General features: G+C 35.8%; 2 protein-coding genes across 8 annotated transcripts in view; one reads left to right on the top strand and one right to left on the bottom strand.

Annotated features, from left to right (window-relative positions):
* The first annotated feature begins 5,092 nt into the window (after positions 1–5,092).
* LOC140881165 (uncharacterized) lies at positions 5,093–8,952 on the top strand. Its single transcript, XM_073286249.1, has 2 exons — positions 5,093–8,192; positions 8,457–8,952. Exons 1-2 carry the CDS (start codon positions 5,228–5,230, stop codon positions 8,810–8,812), a joined length of 3,321 nt encoding a protein of 1,106 aa, XP_073142350.1. The 5' UTR covers positions 5,093–5,227; the 3' UTR covers positions 8,813–8,952.
* A 234-nt stretch (positions 8,953–9,186) lies between these two features.
* Positions 9,187–16,731, bottom strand: part of LOC140879246 (ribonuclease E/G-like protein, chloroplastic) — a 32,518-nt gene continuing 24,973 nt past the window's right edge. For 6 of the 7 annotated variants that reach the window (XM_073282924.1, XM_073282923.1, XM_073282925.1 and 3 more), the window contains 6 exons: positions 14,378–14,525; positions 12,162–12,234; positions 11,505–11,617; positions 10,635–10,754; positions 10,136–10,291; positions 9,187–9,556 (listed from right to left, as the gene is read on the bottom strand). In XM_073282924.1, coding sequence (XP_073139025.1) covers positions 9,380–9,556; positions 10,136–10,291; positions 10,635–10,754; positions 11,505–11,617; positions 12,162–12,234; positions 14,378–14,525 — 787 coding nt within the window. In that variant the 3' untranslated portion in view covers positions 9,187–9,379. Of the gene's footprint in view, positions 9,557–10,135; positions 10,292–10,634; positions 10,828–11,504; positions 11,618–12,161; positions 12,235–14,377; positions 14,526–16,731 lie in introns of those variants that run through there. The other variant, XR_012149377.1, reaches the window with a different exon arrangement.

Genomic DNA, 16,731 nt, shown 5'->3' with positions numbered 1-16,731 from the left:
ATTTTCCCGTGCCACATCATCATTTTCCGATACCAAGTCAGCATTCTCCGGTGCCACATCAGCAGTTGAACCTAAATACCCGAAAACTAAAATTTAGTGTATTAAAACAAAATTTATAAAGTTAATGGACCAAAACAAAAAAATGGACAAGTTAATGGACAAAAAAAAATATTTTCCCAAAAAAAAAAAATATTCTATGTTATGTAAGTTTATTGATTTATTGCAAAATATTTGAGAAGAGAAAAACTTTAAAAGTTAGTATTTGAGACTAACGGACCGACTTCTAAGTCTATTAGTCACAAACTGAGAAGACGTGTAAAATTTTCATTTTCTTTTCCCTTTCATAAAAAAAAATTTCCAAAAAATATTCTATGTTATGTAAGTTTATTGATGTATTGCAACTTAAATATTTGAGAAGAGAAAAACTTTAAAAGTTAGTATTTGAGACTAACGAGCCGACTTCTAAGTCCATTAGTCACAAACTGAGGAGGCGTGTAAACTTTTCATTTTCTTTTCCCTTTCATAAAAAAAATATATTTTTTCCCAGAAATATTCTATGTTATGTAACGGTCCGTTTGGTACACAAGTTTAGGCTGGATAGTGGCTGCAAAATTTGTTTTATCATTCGTTTGGTTGCATTTCAAATAAACTTACTTAATCTACCGTACATGAGCTTGAGTTTGTATTAACGTGAGTTAAATAAACTCACCTCTGTCCCATGTATTAATAATCTATCTTTATATCATCCTTTTTTATTCCAGGAATACCCTCAACAGATCTAGCTTCAGGTGCCCGACTTCGACTCAGATTTCTGTTTAGGGTTTTGGTTCTCTCCACGATTAACTCTAACTCAAAGGTAAATTCGATGCTCACTAGGGTTGCGAAGTTAAAATCCAAGCCAGGGCCGTTCTTATTTGAAGGCATAAGAGTCGTCCGACTCAGACCCATTTTTTTTGAGGCCCATAATTTTGAAAAAAAAAATTTATTATATAAAAGTGTAAATTGATCAAATATAAATTTATTATTCTTGGGATTTTTTTATTCATATCACGGAAAATTACTTTTTTCTTTGCCTACTGCCTAATATAAGCTTTTTTATTATTTATGAGCCTATTGATAAATTTATTAATGAAGTTTATTATTTCTAGGTCCCTTGATAATTTTTTTCAAATATAAATTATTTTTCTGGTGCCCAATATAAACAAAAAACTTTTTTTATTCCCTAAATTTATTATATAGTAGTATAATTGGACCAAAATAAAAACATATTTTCTGACTCATAGAGGTTGCTCTGATATTAATTAGGATGATTTATTTTTAGAGTTGACATTCTTGAAGTTCTCATTACCAAGAGAAACAAAATCGGCAATGGATGTAGTGAATTACTTGAAAAAAATAGATGGATATTTCTCAAATGCTCACTTTGCTTATAAAATCTTGTTGTTGTAAGAGCAAAACAAAATTTCTCAAATTTAAAGCTCTTCAAAACATTTTCTCAATAATCCATGTCATAAGAAAAGATTGAATGAATTGGTTATGCTATTAATTGAAAAAAAAAATATTTTGAACAATTTGATCAATATTGTTAGTTCTAAACTGTCAGACGAGTTGTTTTATAGTATAAATAATTTTTTACATATTTGATCTTATCACTCAATTAAAATAGAAATATTTTGACTATTGCAAATTGTTTAAATCGAAAAATTTGTTATTAGTCTAAAATAATATGAACACACATTATGATTTAGGAGCCTCTTTTAAAAGTTAGACTCGAGCCCAAAAATTATTAAAATCGGCCCTGATCCAAGCATATATGTAGAAGAAATTTAATTTGCTGACATTTTATTCTCTTCTTTTTTCTAAAATTTCTAGAAAGAGGAAGAACCCCTGCTGCGTAGGTACATGCACCGATAATCTTTGTTCACGACATCAGTTTTGAATTTTTTGTTGAGTATTGAGCGTCCTGATTTTTCTGTGTTACAACACAACCTTCGTGATTTTTTCTGTGTTACAAATGGATGAAGGTTGGACGTCGAAGGACCGAGAGGTGAGGGAGATGGAATTTAGAAGTGCTTGGATATGTGAATTATTGGATTCCCACCGACTGCCTCTTCCAAATGAGATTTAATAATGTGGGGATTTTTTAAAAAGAAAAGGTGCATTTGGTTAAAGGGCATTTTGGGCATTAAAATATATTATATCCTTTAAAATTATCATATCAACCAAATAACATATACATTAACATGTGTTAATATACATTAACATGTGTTAATAATCATTCCAACCAAATACATAACTATTCAAATATTATTTAAATTATTCATTCCATATCAACCAAATTATCAATCTCTCAGTTATCCTATCATTCCAACCACACGCACCCTAAGTTTATTGATGTGTTGCAACTTAAATATTTGAGAAGAGGAAAACTTTAAAAGTTAGTATGTGAGAATAACGGGTCAACTTCTAAGTCCATTAGTCACAAACTGAGAGCTTGGGCAAGATTCTCCACGTTCGAGGCTAGATCGTTTCCAAGGGGCAGGTTAAATCCAAACTTCAACATTCGGGCAAGTTTTTAATGTTTTGAAACTAGTACCATTCAAGAGTATAGATATATTTACTATGAAACTTCATGTGTATTGATGTGTATATGTTGTGTTATGCATGATTTATGAGAGCTTTTAAGATTAATGTTGAAAATTGTGAAGCGTGATTCGTTCTTGACGTTTTTGGGTGCAAAAGTTTAAAGAAGTTTATGATTTGAGATGTTTTTTTGCAGAATTTTGGTGTGTGTATGGTATATGTGGGGTTTTGTATCAAATCTTTGAATGATGGGATGTCTTGAATGGATTTTTATCGAGTTTTGATGCTCTCTCGGGTGTATACTCGTTTTTTTCAAAGTGTGGGTGAGTAGTTTCTCAAATATGTGTCGAATGGGGTCGACAGAGGTCGGGATGACCTCTTTTTCATCCAATTCGCGTAGCGCCAACCTGCCTAGAAACCTCAGGCATATCACATCGCTCCTAGGCGCGAGGCGCCGACCTGCGCTGGGCAGAAATAATTTTCCGCCCTCGCAGGGAAAAGTGTTGTCCAAGAATTTTGTTTTTCGTATTTGAAGTCCAAAATTCAAGTTTATGACCTTTAAAGCTATTTTAAGTGTTTTTAAGATGTTCTATTGGAAAAAGTTTCAAATTCGGATGTCCGGAACGGACGGAACGACTTACGTGGATCGATTAAGCTATGTAATGCATCTATATGTTATATTTCTTCATGAAAGCTATGTTTACTATGAAAGTAATCAAATCTTATGAAATATTATATGCATGAATGAGTTTACATCAGTTTTAGCATGCATGATATTTATCACGAAAGTTTTAAGAGCATAAAATGATAAATTTATGACGTAATGATGTATGAAAATATTTTGATGTTATATGTGACTTTGTGGTGGAAATACATGATTGGTATTCCGAGATGAGCTCCAGAGGAGCCTTTCCAAATGACGTGCTCACGAAATGGAATGATAGGACTGATACCCTGGGATGAGCTCCGGGGATGACTTTTCAAAAGAATGAAAGTTTAAATGACTATTGTCATATGATAGTTGTACAACGAATCCGTGATCACAGAAAACCAACGACGTGCTCATAACGATGGTTGCCACAAATTCATGTATCTCATCACCCTTAAATATCATGTTCACGTTATGCCACTGCATTAAGTTTCAATTTTTATATACGAGTTTGTATGCATACTCTTGCTAATTATTTAGAATCACTATACTTGAATGATGTAGGTAATGATGCTCTAGATTATTATATTGATGAGTATGGAGTCAGATTTGAAGATGAGCAAACGATTGGGCCGACGAGAGATGCATGAGCACAATGTCAAATGAACATTTTTATTGTGCACGGTTTATTTCATCTGGAAGGAAACACGTTTTACTTTTGATAAATGTTGGTTTTGTTGACATCGATGTTTAGAATTATTCCCTTAAGTTTTTTTTTTTGGTGCAAAATTGACCCTTTTAAGTAAAGATTTTTATTCTGCAAAATTTTCCTCGAAATTTTTAAGAATATATGTTTAGTAGCGTCCTTGAGTTTTGAGACGTTACAATTTTGCTTTTAGTTATGTTTCATCGAAATATTGACATACATAAGAAATACTAATGTATTAGACACCATATCGACAGTTGAATCAAATAACCAAAAATTACTAGTTATTATTGTAGTAACATGTAGCCCATTTTAAGTCATTAAAATATTAAACATAATTAAGGGGTCATCAATTTGAATAACCAAAAGTTTAATAGGATCAGAAATAAAAAAAAAAATAGCATTGGATCATTCGAAGAGTTCAGACCATCTGAAGTGGGTTCGGAAGCACTCAACCAAATGCTAAGCAGTTCGGAAGCATATGGTGCGATCGGATCGTCCGAACTGGTCTGGGATCGGACATTCCGAAGTAAGTTTGATGTTAGGCCATGCAAAATTGAGGTGACAAGAGTGTACAGACACGTGGAGATCGTAACGTCCGAAGTAAGGATCTGAGTTTTCGAATTTGGTACTATCGTGTTCTACAACAAATCATAAAACAATTAATATTCTGTGAACTAATTATAAATGTAGATGAAACTTAAAAAAGCCTTGAGAATTATAACGATCATATAGTCATGCAACATTCAACGATGATCCTAGCATATTCAAAGCTTCCATTAAATTTGGTATTTAATTATCTAATTTCGATCAACTTTTTAATTTGAAAAATAACTGTGTATAGTCTATATTCAATATAATGTAGAGAATCGTTTTTTTTTTTTTTTTAAATACCGATTGAAGCAACAAAATATCTCCTATTAAACTTGATAATAGGGAAAAAATAATAACAAATAACTGCATAAATTTATTTTAAAAATAATAAATATAATTAATGCTTATCAGCAGTTCAGCACCGACAAAATAAAATTAAACCAAAAAAAAATAAAAAAAGAATCCTGAAATGGAATCCTCATGCGACAGCACTCAAAACCAACTTATTTCAAAAAAAAAAAAAAAAGCCTCAAAAGTTTCAACGATAATGTCAGCGTTCACACGCTGAAACCCGGAAAAGCGTCAACCAAGTTTCAACATTTTGTCTTCTTATTACTTTTCATTCTCCTTTTTTGTCTATTTTCTTGTGAGTTTTCAGTTCCGAATTTTTGTGTTTTCACCTCAAGAGTCGAGACATGAAATGGGTCCTCTGTTTTTGTATGCTTTTGATGCTGTTTACTTGTGCTATGAGTTTGGATTCTACAGCCTTGTTGTCATTGGCAAAGCACTGGAAATCGGTGCCTCCATCCATCAAACTCACCTGGAATTCTTCTGATTCCACTCCTTGCTCATGGGTTGGAGTGCATTGTAATGGGCGCAGCTCTGTTGTTGGATTGAACCTGTCTAGCTTGGGGATTTCAGGACAACTGGGGCCAGAAGTGGCGCATTTACACAGCTTGAGATCATTTGATGCAAGTAACAATGATTTCTCGGGTTCAATTCCTCGGGAGATAGGCAACTGTAGTTTTCTTGAATATTTGGATCTATCTGGCAACAGCTTCTCTGGTGAAATCCCAGAAGCCGTGGGAGATTTGCCAAGATTGAATTATTTAAGCTTGTTTTTCAATTCTCTCACCGGCCCAATTTCTAAAGCTTTGTTTCGAAGTCCATTCTTGAATATAGTTTATCTCAGTAACAACTTGCTGAGTGGTTCGATCCCGGACAATGTCGGGAACATGAGTAAGCTTGAAATTCTGTATCTGGGAACGAATCAATTATCTGGAAGTATCCCTTCATCCATAGGGAACTGCAGCTCCTTGAAACAACTCTACCTAAATGATAACTCGCTAGAAGGTTCACTGCCATATAGTTTGAACTTTCTAGAGGTTCTTGAGTACTTTGATGTGAGCCATAACAATTTGAAGGATGGGATTCCACTGGGTATGGGTAGTTGCAAAGAATTGCAGGTTCTGGTCTTATCATACAATCCATTCAGTGGAGGTGTTCCACCAGTCTTGGGCAATTGCAGCAGTTTGACAAGTCTTGCTGCTGTTAATTGTGGCCTAACCGGACCTGTCCCTTCTTCTCTGGGCCAACTCACTGAACTGACACTGCTTTATTTGTCTGCTAACCAGTTATCTGGACCAATACCACCAGAATTAAGTAAATGCAAGGCCTTGAATGATTTGCAGTTGTATGGAAACCGTCTCGAGGCTATGATTCCAAGTGAATTAGGAATGTTAAAAGAGCTTCACACACTCATGCTTTTTACCAATCATTTGAGTGGACAAATCCCCATCAGTGTGTGGAAGATTCAAAGTCTCCAGAATCTTATTGTGTATCAGAACAATCTTACCGGTGAGATACCACAAGAAATGGCCGAGTTGAAGCAGTTGAGAAACGTTTCCTTGTTTGACAATCAGTTTACTGGAGCTTTACCTCAAGGACTTGGAATTAATAGTAACTTAACTCTCTTGGATTTCACCAGAAACAACTTCAACGGCCCTATTCCTCCAAACCTTTGCATCCATAAGCATCTGCGGAAGCTTTTACTGGGTCAGAATCATTTTCAAGGAAGTATCCCTTCTGATATAGGAAGTTGCATTACTTTGGCTAGATTAATTCTCAAACAGAATAAGCTTACAGGTAAGCTCCCCGAGTTCGTCGAGAATCCAAACCTTCTCTTCATGGATCTTAGCAACAACAGTTTAAGTGGATCAATACCCTCAAGCTTAGGTAACCTAAAAAACATTACCTCTATAGATTTATCCCTCAATAAATTCACAGGTCATATGCCCTCTCAGCTAGGAAGCCTTGTGCATCTAGAGGCCTTAAATCTGTCTTACAATGCTTTTGAAGGTTTGCTTCCATCGTCTTTATCGGGTTGTTATAAATTGTCAAGCCTTGATGTCAGGCACAATCGGGTAAATGGCATGATTCCCCTCAGCTTAAGAAACCTTACAGAACTATCCAACTTGGATCTTAGTGAGAACCGATTCACTGGGGGAATTCCAAATTTTTTGTTTCAACTCAAAAGGCTTTCATATTTGCATCTTGGCGCAAATTTATTAGGTGGGACCATTAGCCCTAACATTGGTTTGGAAGATGATGCTCGAAGCCTTAGATATTTGAATTTGAGCTATAATGGAATGACAGGTCATGTTCCTGTGGAACTGGGAAAGTTAACTCTACTGGAGCAATTAGATTTATGTTGTAATAATCTGTCTGGTAGCCTGGACGCCCTTGGTGAACTCCATTCTTTGCTTGAGGTCAATATTTCCCACAATTTTTTCACCGGTCCCGTGCCACCTACGATGTTGAAATTTATTATCGCAACTCCATCGTCTTTTGCTGGCAACCCGAACCTCTGTTTCAGTTGTCACCCTGAACGTGGCTTCAATTGCGTTGGAAACATCCCCATTCCCATCAAATCTTGTGAGCTGCAATCGAGTAGACGAGGTGGCCTCAGGAAAGTTGATATTGCTATGATAGTTTCAGTATCATTCCTCTTGGCAGTGATTCTGGTTTCTGGAATTTCTTACGTGTGTTTGCAGCACAAAGCTAAGGAACAGAATTTGCCAGTCTCTGCAAAAGAAGGTGCTTCCTCACTGTTGAACCAAATCATGGAAGCCACCGAGAACCTCAAGGATACTTATATTATCGGGAGGGGAGCACATGGAACAGTATACAAGGTGGCACTGGGTCAGGATAAAGCATATGCTGTGAAGAAGCTTGGATTTTTGGGATTTAGGGGAAAAAACACAAGCATTGTCAGAGAAATAGAGACAGTCGGGAAGGTCAGGCATCGTAATCTTGTTAGACTCGAAGATTTTTGGTTGAGACAGGACTATGGTTTAATCTTGTATAGTTACATGAAAAATGGAAGTCTTCACGATGTTTTGCATGAAACAAGTCCTCCGCCGCCGCTGGAGTGGAGCATTCGATACAAGATAGCCCTTGGCACAGCCCATGGACTATCGTATCTCCATTTCGACTGCGATCCTGCCATCATCCACCGAGATATCAAACCAATGAACATTTTACTGGATGCAGATATGGAGCCACATATCTCAGATTTTGGCATTGCCAAGCTCTTGGATCGGTCTGTTGCTTCAACTACATCGGGCGTGATCCAGGGAACCACTGGCTATATGGCTCCAGGTTAAGTTTATTTATTCTTTCTCATTCTATTACTTTATTTGCTACAGTATCCATCACACATCAAACCACGAGCCTGCACACTTCCACACTAGATAACAGGCACCTGAATTAATTCACGCGATTTGTGAGACGAATACTTTGTGTGGCGTCCAGTGATGTGGTTTGTATTTCACTTTCAGTAACTGATAAGCTATATACGTATCCATGAGAACCATCAACCACGACTCTAAGATTTGATGTATTTCCTTTTTTTTTTCTTTTCAGAAATTGCGTTCTCCACCAAAAGTAGCAAGGAGTCTGATGTATATGCTTACGGGGTTGTTTTGTTGGAATTGATAACCAGAAAGAAGGTTTTAGATCCGTCGTTTGGTGGGGAAATGGATATTGTGGAGTGGGTACGATCCACGGGGAACACAACAGAAGATATAGAGAAGATTGTGGATTTAGACCTGTTGGATGAATTCTTGGATTCAAATATGCAGCAGCAAATGAAGCTCATGCTTTTATTAGGCCTGAGATGTACTGAAAGGGAGATAAGCCGGAGACCATGTATGAGAGAAGTTGTGAAGCAACTATCACTAGCCAATTCCAATTGTAGAAGCAAACACCAGCTCTGGTGAGAAAGCTTTTGGTAATTTTCAGCTTTTGTCACTGTAACTAGAACTTCAAGTTTGATAGGTGTATGCTTGGTGAAAATGACCAATAGTAATTGATACAACATATGTAGTTTGTAGGAATGATCTCGAGGACCTGTTCTCGTTCTTCCTTTATTAGTTCAATCTATATTTTTTGGTCTGATTTTTCGTTTCCCACTGTGTTCAGGAATACCCTTAAAATGCCATCATTTTACGTTTCATCGCTTCACACGTGTAAAAACAAACACTACAAGAAGGTGAAAACTTAATGTTAACTAAAATCAGAGTCGTCCTTGCGAGAATTACCGAAGGTTTAAGGATACCCGTGTAATAACCGAAGCTTTCAAGAGGCTGTGAAATAGGACAACTTTGTAGGTGTAATTTATCTGAAGTATGAATTTCTCTGTTAATGAATAGACAGATAGAAACGTAACCACGGCACACCGGCAAACAAGGATAACTATATACTCGTAAGAAAAAAATAAATATCTTTTTAAGATGGGAACCTACAATATGCAGCAGGCCAACATTGCATGATCAATCACCAATTAATCATTTTCCACCTGTTTTCCACTTGATGGGTAAGAGAGTTACTTTCTTGGTGGAGGAATAAGTTACTGCCTCAGTTGGCCGCAGCACAGAGATAGCAGCTTGGTGTTGGTTCTTGGGTACAAAGTGATCTGTCAAATGTTTTAGCTCGAACGCCCCTCGGGTGAGACCCCTAGCAACCTGATAAACAAATTCGCGTAACAATTAAATTACTCAAAGCAGAAAGCAAAAATTGATCCGCATTTGAAACGAATCATCACACCGGGTGTCATTCAGCATTTCTTTGAGATAGTTTCAGAGCATGATATATTACAACTTTTTAAAAGTGGCATCCGAAAAGGGATGCACCATCTGATCCATGCTAATTATTTCTCATTGCAGAAAAATATCTTTTATCGGGAAATAAAAAAGATACCATCAAGATAAGGAAACAAGGAAATGGGAATCCCTATTGATCATTTTATCGTCATTCAGATCTTTAGAGACGTCATCAGATGGATTCTATAAATTATATAAAATGCAATTTCTAAATTAACTCACTCCTGGCTAAATATGTTTTTAACTCGATTACGACTTCTACTGAGTAAATGAATTACGCTTGAAAACATACGATATAGTATCCTACCCTACTAAAAAATGTTTGAGAAATAACAAGAAGCATGCAATTTTGATTTACTAGTAAGCAGAATACTGAACTGAGCACAACATTTTAAACACAAAAATGAAGCAGTGAAACAAGTCTGAAACTAATTTCAATACCTTTAGGAGGATCCAAACTTTTAAAGAACTACTCAAAACTGCAAGTCTCGTCCTCTTTCCCGATGTCAAGTAGTTACACATATGTCGATCAACCCTTAAGATGAATCGCGGCCAAGATTTGGCGTTTTCAGGGTCAGCTTTTTGGTCCATGATAGACTGATCAAAGGAAAACATAAAGCATTAGAAGACTAATAAAGGTTTATAAAAATAAAGAAAGATAATAAGATTATAGACTAAACATGCCAAAAACGGATAACTGAGTAACCAAATGGATAACCGGCCTGGTTAAACCGGGTAACACACGCCACTGTAAAAAAAGGACTATAATTAGAGGAACATGGGAACTATAAAGCATGCACGAGAGGGAAAAAATAAAGTCCTACACAGAGCTCAAAGGGCATGGAAAAAGTGATTCCCGAAATATAGACTAATTTTCCAGAAATCTCAGAAACATCATTTTAATAACCAAACTTTCAATGAAAATTAGTTAGTTACTCACCAGGAGCAGGCAGATTTCATGTTCAATTTTGGAAAATGAAGTTTCCAAAGCTTCCACTCTCCCAGTCGCATGGCAGCAGGAGCATGGTTCACTGATCATAAATGTCACGCTTGGTCGTACCTGTTGAGTATAATTATAAGTTGATAGCATCTAATGTTTCACTTTGCAGTCGGAGATTCTGAAATCCAAGGTTCTGCATCTCATAACAAGAGTTTTTTCTTTAATTAGATGCCCACCAAGTGATTTGGTTTAATAAAATCTGAATGTTAACACAAACCAAATAATAAGTGTGGGACCAAGCCTAACCTCCACAGGCAAAGAGAGATGACCAAAGTTTCCATAAAAATTACAGATCAGACCTACAGGATATTCCCATACAGTACAGATGTAACAACAAAAGAACAGTTCGTGGGGCTCAATCTAGTGTTGATGAAAAGTAGTGAAAACATGTGCATGACCAGTTTTCATTTACTATCCGAAATTGTCTTTTATGAGGAGGTTTAGCTTACTTTAGTGGTTGAGATTAGAAAAACAAAGAACAAAACAACACCAGTAGAAGGGTTACGCAAAGTCCCCATCTGATCTGTAATTTTAGTTTCGTACATGGCACATGGTAAGGTACTTTCATAATGTATGTGGTTGGGTATGTTCGGGTTGTTTTACCCCAAAAGAAAGAAAAGTAACACTTATATTTAGAATTCACTACAAAAGCAAGAACAATGATACTCTAATAAATATCAAAATTCAATTCATTCATTCTCTTGTCTGTACCCAAATGTTACTAGCAGAAAGGTAACTCTTCAATCACGTTTTCATAAAAATCATGAAAGAAATATATCAGAAGGAAAACCATTGATTAACAAATCATACACGTTTTCGGGTAATTTCCATAAGTCCATGCCTAGATAATTCAGACACTTTCACAGTTGATCGGTCCCTCTCAACAGCCTTCTTAACTTCTTCATAAATGAGTCGCTTATTCGCTGCAGAATAAATATTATGTAAGAACGAAAATGGATAAATGCAAATGTAAACTTTCCTTTTCGAATTTACATCTGAGATTCCATCTAGAGTGATTACAAATTATTTCCATTTGCACTCACAAATATTTCCTAGAGCCCCATTTCAAAAAATGCCAGTTTAAATTTCAAGTCATGTGGAAAGGACTTGCATATATAAAAAAATAATTGGAAGAGAAGAATATCTTAGAAAACGAATATCTGGGAATGGGAATGGGAATGGGAATGGGAATGGGAAAAAGGAATGAATAATTGAGTTTTTGAATATGTTCTTGTGCTTGACAAGAGACTAATCATCAGAATGTAATCAACATGGGAAAATTACGCAAAAATATCTCGTCGGGTTTATCTAATCAGAGAAAATATTTTTTCTCCAGTAGATAACTAACACAAATGCTAAATTAAATATAAATTTTATTCTCCTACAGTATCTCGACATGGCTAAAAGATTCCAAAAGATGCATCATATGTTGCATGAACCAGGACACTGGGGAATGTGTATACTTACAATCATCCATCATATCAATGAAATCTACCACAATTATTCCACCAATGTCTCTCAACCTTAATTCTCTAGCAATCTGCAATCATAAAGCACACACAACTTAATGTCGAAAATCATGCAAAATATAGTTCTTATAGACGACTATTGCTGTGAAAACAACATTAAAAGGAACTCCGACCGTGCAGTTAGATTAAACAAAAATAACATTAACATTCGGAAGTTTGAGATATAGCATCATATACAAGAACAAGAAAGTAGTAAAACATGAGCGTCTAATGGAGCGCATCAATGGTGTAAGTATGTTCGATCTGATAAAATAAATAAATGAGCAGTTGCATAGGAGCTTTTTGCCAAACTTTCATCTTCACTATCATACATTCACAAAAAACAGTTGGTAAAATATAAGTTTCTTGCAACGTACCCTCATTGAGTTCATTATTTAAGATGCAAATCCCTTGGTTTTGTTTAGAAATTTATGTGTTCTACCCCAGTGAGAGTGACATGAAGTTGTAATAACAGAACTCACAAGTATATTGGTGAAGTTACTATTCCTAACCTTATCAAGATTATTCTTACAAAACAGGGCCATGGAAAGTTATTCAAGTTTCGTTTTACAGCGCATCAAGATGCATGTTATTCTGTGAACTTATATGGGTCATTGAGTCAGAAATATTTGCAAATGGCAGAACATTTAATGCAGATCATTTGGAAATTGACTGTCTGGAAACTAATGGCCATTATATTCAAATATGGAATTTTGGGCTAAGTTTAAGAAGCTACAAAGCCCATGTGGGATCCATTAATTGTTTGTAGAGGTTCAATTACACGATTAGAGTCCAAGATATTTAATTAGGCTCTTAATGCGCTAATTCAACAGTTCGGGAACCTAGAAAACCTGGGCCAAGTTAAGAAACAAGAGTCCAAGTCATCAACTTGACTCAAGTCGAAGACTAAAAAATAAGTTATGGCCTTGATTCATTTTATAATTCATCAATCAAGGCCTAATTATTTATTGTCAGTGACCCTAAGTCTAGTTTTTTATTTAATCACTTTGGATTATTTGATTTGTTGGGACTTGCGAGTATATTGCATGATTTAGGTTAACCAACGTATATATGCATTAGAGACGTGTTTTTACTAGAATAGTATTTAATAAATTTTGAGTTTTTACACATTACTGGCCAATCTTGAGTATTAGAAAATGAAATTAACTTACTCAGATCTAGGTCTTTTGGCCTTCAACTGAACAATCATTTGGAGAAATGATGTCCAAATTCATTTAAAATCTTGGTGACGTTTAATAAGGTTGATATATAAACATTAAATTGATTTTTCATGCGAAACTGACAACATTGCTTCAGCATTCTGAGTTTAGTATCGTGGTATTTGTCATTGATTAATGACATCCTGAGGAAATTATTAGAATATTACCAATCCCTTCTTTGTAATGTCGGGATTCTCGTTCTGCATTTTCCTAAGCAAGGGCGATTTTTGCTAAATTTATAACAATCTAATTCTTTTTCAGATCATGATTATCTCATGCATTTGGTCCCATTCTTCTAAGTCTGTCACTTCGACGGTAATTGGAAATTAGTTATGATGTTAGCATTACCACACATTGCCTTAGACTGAATACTTTTGGGCTCTAAAGTAGAATTTTCTCCACTCATAAGTTCGGCAGTCAATTTCCTCAACTTTTATTCATTTTCACAATCAATTGTACCATTTTATCACTACATAGTTTCAAATAAATATACACCTCCCAAACAAATAACAAAATTACATTAACTTCGAAAATTCTCCGTAAATTCATCTTCAATAGAATCTTTCAAAACCTAGTTTCAAACTTTTGAGTTGAAAATGATAGAAACACCATCCAAATACCACTTCAATTTCACAATTTAATTAGTCATCATCCACTTTCTGATAAAATGTTGATGCACTTAGTTTGAGCTAACACTTAGATGTAAGGTTCAGTGCTAAAATAACAAGGAAAGATTAAGAACAGGGAAATTCCTAACAGTATCGACAAACTTGAATTACAGACAGGTCACTCAATATCTGTGGTTTACAAAGATGGATCATTGACAAAAGATACCATATTTAATACGTCAGAGCTTTATGACCCATGCCGTGAGCATAATCCACATATTTTAGGAGCAACACAAGCCATGAAATAGGAAAAACATAAAATAGGGTACGAAGTTGGATGAGAGTACTTGTTTGGCAGCAGCAAGGTTGACCTCAAGAATAGCTTTCTCTTGTGACGTTCCTTGACCAAGCATGCAATGACCCCCATTCACATCAATGGAGACTAAAGCCTCCGTTTGTTCAATGACTAGATAACCACCATTAGTCAGAGGAACCCTATTGGCAAAGAGAAAGCAATTTTATTTGGAATTGATTGTGTGGACCAATTAGATGCAGATCTAGAAAAATCTTATCGATTCGATAATCTAAGTTGGAAAGATGAGATGTAGATCGTGATTACTCAGCTCATGAAAAAATAAACTGTATCAACTATATGAAACCACAATTAAGTTATGGATTTAAATATAAGCTCTTGCTTTCAATGAACATCCCTATCTCTACGTTTGTTTAGGTATTTGCTCGTATTTGCTCATATTTGGTTGTCGAAAGTTCATATATTAAGCTACTAGGTTACAAGTTGATTCTCTGATTTATCATGCCATTCTGATTTTTCTTATAAAATTATCCTGCTGTCATTTCAAAACAGAAACAGGTGTACCAAAAAAGTTGAAGGAGAGAGGCAGAAAGGATGAAAAAAACTTATTGGGGGAAAAAGAATCTTAGACCTCATACTTCTCAGCAACTGAAGGTAAGTTAGGAATTTAGGCATAACATTATTTACTGTTATTCCTGTGTCAAAAGTTCAAACAAGCTACTTTCTTCACAAACTTTGCTTTGAGAACCTGTCAACCATTCAGATAAAATTTATTCATCCAAATGAATGATGAATGCCCCTATCTTTAACCTCCAGGTTCAAATTACAACAAAAATCAACTTTCCTAATCATTGGATACTTCAGCAATCACTTGAAGTAATTATGCAATAATCCAATGGCCTTAAGGTTTTGCTCCCATGTTAACAATGTTCAAAACATCTGAGGCAGCTAAAACCCTATTTCCACGTTTTATTGTTAAGCAGGATTTTTAGTAAACTATGACACCATCAATGTACTGGAAATCACAATTCACAAAATGGTATCAATAAATTAAGAACCATTTTTATTTTTATTTTAGGAAACAAGATTATATTATATATAAAATATCAATTAGTTACAAAAAAACGGATAAGTTGTCAGTCCTAAACATATTAACAATATATGAGCTCCAGTCTCTGACTAAATCTGAAACCAAAAGCGGAGAAAACTCCTTTTGCTTCCTGGTCCAAGTGGATGCCCGAATCGTAATTTTTTCCCAACACTCTTCACCAGAATCCTCTACATCATCAAAAATCCTTCGATTCCTCTCCGATCAAACAGACCAGCAAATACGGTGAACCACCACCATCCAAAAAATTATCCCCCTAGTACCAAGGTCTCGCCCTAGATCAGCCACAAATAGGTCCTTCGTTGACCTCGGAGCGACCCAAACCAAGCCCAGCTCTTTCAAAGCTCTATACCAGACATCTTGTGAAAGAACAATGAATAACGATATGGTCATGGGTCTCCACCTCTTGCCGACATAGCACACACCAACTAAGGCAAAGAGAGCACGTAGGCCACAGCTTTTGCAATGTCCCACAGGTAGAAAGTTTGCCTTGCACCGCAATCCACGAACAAAAGTGTACCTTCGATGGGATGAGCATTTTCCAAATCATATGAAAGAGCTGAAAAAAGAAAAATCTATGTCTAGAAAGAACGACTCATAGAAAGATTGGACCGAGAAAAATCCTGAAGAATCTCCCACCCAGATCCTAATATTTGACACCCCATCAACCAACTTGACCCTCTCTAAGGACTCTAAGAACAAGCGCAACTCATTCACTTCTTCATCTATCAAATCTCGCCTAAAATGCAGGTCACAAGAAATAACAGAAGATATTGAGGGATTTTCCAGCTGAAAAAAAATGATAAATAGGTTTATTGCGAAGCGAAGATAACTAGAATTAGGAAGGATAAAGATCCCTGAAAGATGAATCTCCACACCACTTGTCCTCCCAAAACCTAATAATGTTGCCCCCTTTTACCACTGCCCCCACTGACTGAATAAAAACCGAGTAAATTCTGGAGATAAACTACCAGGGCCTTCTAAAAGTGACGTTTCTTGCTAGGCCCGCATCGATTCATTAACCTGTAGCCCGTACTTGCTCACAATGATTTTCTTCCACACCGATTCACCTTCATGAGAGAATATCCACCACCACTTCCCCAAAAGAGCCCTATTCTTTAAACAAATATTCCAAATACCTAGACCCCCTTTTTCCTTCGGCCTATAGACCTTCTCCCAAGCAACCAAATGACTTGTATGAATCCCCATCAGCTCCATCCCCAAAAAAGCCTCTCATAATCTTCTCCATAACCTCTGGTATACCCTTTGGTACTCTAAAA

Source organism: Henckelia pumila, chromosome 2 (genome assembly GCF_033568475.1).
Source record: "Henckelia pumila isolate YLH828 chromosome 2, ASM3356847v2, whole genome shotgun sequence".
Taxonomy (NCBI): Eukaryota; Viridiplantae; Streptophyta; class Magnoliopsida; order Lamiales; family Gesneriaceae; genus Henckelia; species Henckelia pumila.
This window is presented reverse-complemented; position numbering and strand designations above follow the sequence as displayed.